Here is a 5619-nt window from a genome sequence, read left to right on the forward strand (position 1 = left end):
GCAGCTGGCTGGGCAAACGGTCTCTGGGGATTTGGGAAAGCCGAGCCAAGCGGGTGTGGTCCAGGAGGCAACACCAGAGCAGGCACAGTGGTCTGCAGGAAAGAAACCCAGCGCCTGGGCTCTAGGAGATCCTAAATCTGCCCTAATCAGCTGCGCCACATTAGGCAGGTTGCCACTCCACCCTGGACTTCGTTTCCCCTTCTGCAAAATGATGGGGTGGGACTGGAACAGAATCTTCCTGGCTCCCCAACAGAGGGCCCATTGAGAGCAGGGGCAGGAGCCTTTGGGATTCCCTCCAGCCTCAGGGACAGACACAGGCAGTTTTCTTCCCTCTGGTTTCTGTCCTTGGGCAACCCCTGTCCTCTGCTCCTAACTGCACTGGAAATCTGTGAACTCCTTTTTCTCCCCGCCCCAACCCACCCCCCATCCTCCCAGAAGGAGAAAGGAGGGGCAGGCAGCAGGGGAGGGGGCCAGAGGGGAGGTAGACAGCAGGGCTGGGAAGACCTGGCACACAGGGGTTACCACAGAGGTCCAGGACAAAAGACACATACACTGAGATCAGACAACCAAACTTTATTTGGAAAAGCATATTAGTAATCACCACTAAACTACTGAATGAGGCACATCAGTCCCCTCTCCCTAACCCCCATCATCCCTCCTTTTTGGCCTTGGCAGAACACTGTAGAAATCCTCTCCTGGGTCTGCAAGTGGTCCCAGGCTTTTGGGCTGGGAGCTGCCCAGGTGGCCTTGGGCTGGACTGAGTCCTGGTGTCCAAAGAGAGAGGCTTCTGAGACTGCCTGCAGTATCCAAAAGTGCTAGGCCAGGTCAGATGGCCATTCCTACGGCACAGGACCCGGAAGGGGAGGGCAGGTGTGCCGGCCGTCTTACGAGTCTGTCTCACATCTGGCAGACAGAGGGACCGCCAAGCCGCTGGAAGCGAGCGGGAAGGCACATCTAGAAGAGCCAGTGAGCTCTGGAATGCTACAGGCACGTCTGGATGGATGAGGCCCCATGAAGGCCAAGGAGCTATCTGCTCCTGAGTAAGGTCACCTGACCACAGACAGCACCAGGGGCTGGGGGGAAGAAGGGGATCCTGAGGGGGCTGGACCTGAGCTGAGGATGCAACTTACATGGTGACCTAGAAAAAGAAAAAAGAACAAAAGCTCAAACTCAAACCCATTGTTTAGGGTACTGGGGTGCACAGCTCAGTTCCAGGTGTTCAGAATCTTATGTCCAAGTCATAGCACAAGGAGAATCAGGAATTCTCTTCAGCTGAGGCACAATCAATCTTCACCCATCTTGACTCTTCTACGGGATGGTGTGGAAAGGAAGCTGTGGGGCAGAGGTCACCCCTCTCCCCACCTCCCCCTACTACCAGTGAGGACTGTGAAACCTTCTGCTGGCCCAGGCCTGAATGGTGTGCCCAGCCCAGGGAAGCGGGCCCTGGGAGAAGCTGCTATGGCCAACCCTGGAAATCTCCACGGCCCCAGCAACATGGAAACCTACAACAGAAGAACAAAAGTCACTGGGTTTCCAAGGCACCCCAACTGTCCCAATAAAGCCCACCCCAAGCTCTGGCTAGCATCAGCGGCTGGGGCTGAGAGAACAGTTATTCTTCCTGGAGCATGACAGCAGGATTCCAGCCTCAGACAATGAAGGACTCAGGGGACCCTGAGGTGGGATTCAGTGCTCTGGGATTTCCCAGAGGAGAGAAAAAGCAACAAAAATAACCACAATTTTACTAGGTATAGAATTTCAGTTTTGCAAGATGAAAAAAGTTCTGGAGATGGATGGTAGTGATGGCTGCACTACAGTGTGAATGTCTGTAACGCCACTGAACTGTACACTTAACACATTAACTGCTGTGAGAGTTGTATTTAACTCACTCTAGTTTTGACCCTGGGGCCACATGAAGCATACATAAAATCTTACTTGTTGATGTTCTTATTGTTACAATTGACAATTTAATTCTAAAAATGTGTTTTAAATGAATAGAAGTCAAGAAACTTTTTTCTTTTATGTTTTTACCCTTAAATTGCACTTGAAGTTTTTATTCTATTTTCATAATAAAACACTGTGGCCCCAAGGAAGAGTTTCTGGTTTTTCTGTGTGGCAGTCAATGTGTTAAAAATGGTTAAGATGAGTGGGTGCAGTGGCTCAGGCCTGTAGTCCCAGCTACTCAGGAGGCTGAGGAAGAAGGATGGCTTGAGGCCAAGAGTTTGAGACCAGCCTGGGCAAAAAAGGGAGACCCTTCCCCCCCTTAAAAAAAAAGCACGAAAACAACTAACAGAAAACTTTAAAAAATGGTTAAAATAGTACATTTTATGTTATATTTTCCCACAATTAAAAAAAAATGTTTTAAGTAACCATATTGACAGTATCCAACATGTACTGACCTCCTGCTATATACAGTATAGCCTGGTCCTTTAAAGGCCAAACTGCCAGGCTTCAAATGCTAGCTCCACCACCTCTCACTAGCTAAGAGACCTTGCGGAAATTATTTAACCTCTCTGGGGCTCATTTTCCTCATGTGGAATATGGGAAGAACATTAGAACCCACCTCGGTAGGGTTATTGAAAGAATAAATAAATACCTGTAAAATGCTTTGAGCAGTGCCAGCCACATAGTAGGGCTACACAGGTGCTGATGGTGACATATGTAAAACTTACCCTCATCCCAACCACCACCTTCACAATCTCCACAGGGAAACCTAACACCTCTGCTCCTAAGCTTTAAAAACAAGCTCAAAAAAATACATGGCCTCCCCTATTCTAGTTTCTGCTCCCGAGAAGGTTGAGCTTTGAAAGATTTAGCAAAATAGTTGAATTTTCACAACTTCTTTAGACGTTGTGCTAATAGTCACCTCTCCAACTTGTTCTGAACAAAAACTCTTTTAACTTTTGGAAAAGGAGGAGGCTCTGAGCCTTTTATTCAAATTCCTATGGCCCCTTCCAGAAACCCAAGAAGGGTCTTACCTTTGAGGCCCAGCCAGCAGTGCACCCCAGTTCCAGAGATTTTTCTTCTCTTTGGTGAGCGGGCCCCACCCTCCCAGCTGTTCACGTTCAAAGCCCAGATCTTTTACAGGTGACTTTCCTTTTTAGACTCGGAAACCATCTGGATAACCTTGGCTTCATTTCTTCATCAATGCAAAGAGATGTTCAAGTCCACCAAGTCTCTGGCTGGTTAGGGGCAGCAATCTCCTTCCTCACTGGGGTGGGTCCCTCCCTCTGCTACAGAAATTCCCTGGGAAATGGATGGAGCTCCCCAAATCTTCAAACAGAACACAGCCAATGGGTTGGGCCCCTGAGGAATGAGAGCTCCGCGACAGCACAGGACTGCTTGGAGCCCTAAGGTGGGAAATACTGGCCCAGGCCCAAAAGCAGTTAATACAGTAAACTAAATTACTTGGGCTCCTGTAACTGCGGCATTCTCAGTCTTTGACAGGCTAATGAGCAGGGCCAATCTCCAAGAAGGGGAGATAGCACCGTTGACAAACCTAGTTGGCCTTGAATCAGAGAGCTAGCTCCCGAGCCAGCGGTCCGGGCTCACCCTCTCCTCTCCTGCAAACAGCGCTGGACTGCGAGCGCACAGACCCGATTCTAATCTTACTCTGGCTGTTCCCGAGAGCAGGCTCCCGGTCCCCACCTGCAAAAAGAAGGGGAGGGGCTCACCCTAACATTCCTCGATGGTCGTGGGATTCCTAATGCAAACATATTGGGGGGTGAGGGGAGGGGAGTAGAAGGCTGAGAAGAGACTTGTGTCACTGAGAGGCCAGGAAAGTTAGCGTGTGTTTGGGACCGGCCTGCATAAACTGCAGGGACAAAGGCGGAGTAGGCAGAGGCGAGAGAAAACTCCGAAGTGTAAAGGTGCAGCCCGCGGGCCCTTCCTACCCGTCCCCACCTCCGCAGATGGGCCCCACCCCAAAACATCAAAGCACCGAGAGATGGGGAGAGGCTGCGCAGGGTGCCCGCACAATCCCATGCTAAAGCCAAACTCCTCGCTCATCCTGGGACCAGCTGAGGCCTGTCCCCAGCTCCGCCCGCGGCTGGCGCCTGTCTTTTACAGCACCGGAGGCTGGAAGAGGGGCCAGGGAAGGGGGTGCTCTTCCGACCGCGGGGCAGGAGGGAAGGGGGCCGTGGCGCAGCTGTGAGGCTGGTTCCAATTTGGGAGCCTCCCCCGGATCTACGCGGCGCCTGTCCACGTCTCGCTCTCTGCAGGGAAGGGGAAGAGGAACCGCGAGGTTTCGCCTCGGGGCGGCCCATCTGGAGTGTGCGTCCGCCCCTCGGATCGCAGCTGTGCGCTGGTCCCTGGAGACGGCGCGTCCCGCCCGGCGATCCGGACGCCGGGCTGTTGCGCTGTCGTCGGGCGGGACCCGCGTGTCGGCTTTATGGGCGCGGGTGGCAGTGGAAACGCAGGGCAAGGGGAGGGTGCCAGGGCGCACCGGCGCGGGGCAGCGGCAGCAGGAAGGACCGGGGGCGCTGGTCTCCGGAGGGTCCCCCGCCCCGATCGGGGCCGCGGCGGGCGCGGGCGGCCTCACACCACCTCCTGCTTGCCCTGGCAGCGGCGGCAGCAGCCGTAGAACGCCGAGAGCAGGTAGAGGCCGAGGCAGAGACCGCCGCAGACGGCGGACGCCAGGAAGGCGTGATAGGCGCAGGGCAGCGGGTAATCCTTGAGGTTGCAGTAGCTGTGGCGCTGCGTCTGGTCGATCATGATGCCCGTCGCGGCGCCGTAGAGCGCGGCCGCCAGCAGGTCGTGCGCCACGTTGACCACGAGCCAGCGCGAGCCCAGCACGGGCACCAGCTCGTGCTTGCCCAGCAACGTGAGGAAGTAGAGGCCCAGGGTCAGCAGCCAGAAGAGCACGGACACGAAGAGCGCGAAGTGCACGGGACCCTGGTACTTGCTGGTGGCGATGGTGATCCAGAAGGCGGCGCCGGCCAGCAGCTGCAGCAGCCGCAGCACGCCCAGCGGGCCGCGCAGGAAGGGCCGCTGCAGGCGCACCGCGCCCCGGGCCGCACGCGCCTGGGGTGGCGGCTGGCGCGGGGGCGGCGGGAGCATGGCCCCCGGGCGCGGTGGCGGCGGCGGCGGCGCCCCGAGCAGCGGAATGGCGGCGCCTTGCTCGCGGGCTGCCCGGCCGAGGTGCCCGCCGCGCTCCCCTCCTGGCCCTTTCTCTTCCTCTCCTCTCCCCACCCTTCCTCCCCTCTCTCCTCCCCCAGCCGTCCTCTCGTTCTCTCGCCCTTTCTCCACCCTCCTGCCCGCCCTTTTCCTTTCCTCTCCTCCATCTCCTCCCCCGCTCACTCCTCCCGGCTTCCTGCCATCTCTCTTCCCGTCTCGCTCACCACCCTGGCGCCCCCCTTTCCCTGCCGCGCCAGACTCCCAGCTCGGATTCCTTCATCCTCGGGGCAGGGCGGGGCGCCCTGCACCGATGCGCCTTCCGCCCGTCCGCCCGCGCCAAGTTTGCCACATCTGGGGTCGCCCCTACCCGCCCTGCCTCCACGGTTCCGGTCCAGCCCCGAGGGGAAAGTCAGCCTCTCCAGCGTCCTAACAGCCTCTGGCCGGGCCCCCTTCCTTCCCCTTCTCCTGGCCTGGCGCCCCTGGGGCCCCCTGGCCCTTCCTTGGCGA

General features: G+C 56.6%; 1 protein-coding gene across 1 annotated transcript; it reads right to left on the reverse strand.

Moving 5' to 3' along the window:
- Positions 1 to 558: 558 nt before the first annotated feature.
- Positions 559 to 5178, reverse strand: MARVELD1 (MARVEL domain containing 1). The gene is made up of 2 exons (XM_045568700.1): positions 2976 to 5178; positions 559 to 1502 (listed from the first exon to the last, which is right to left on the reverse strand). Exon 1 carries the CDS (start codon positions 5053 to 5055, stop codon positions 4534 to 4536), a length of 522 nt encoding a protein of 173 aa, XP_045424656.1. The 5' UTR covers positions 5056 to 5178; the 3' UTR covers positions 559 to 1502; positions 2976 to 4533.
- Positions 5179 to 5619: the final 441 nt, after the last annotated feature.

The sequence above is a fragment of the Lemur catta genome, chromosome 14, assembly GCF_020740605.2.
Source record: "Lemur catta isolate mLemCat1 chromosome 14, mLemCat1.pri, whole genome shotgun sequence".
Classification (NCBI taxonomy): Eukaryota; Metazoa; Chordata; class Mammalia; order Primates; family Lemuridae; genus Lemur; species Lemur catta.

Coding starts and splice junctions, on each gene's coding strand:
- MARVELD1 (XM_045568700.1), bottom strand. CDS start 5,055: ATGCTCCCGCCGCCCCCGCGCCAGCCGCCACCCCAGGCGCGTGCGGCC.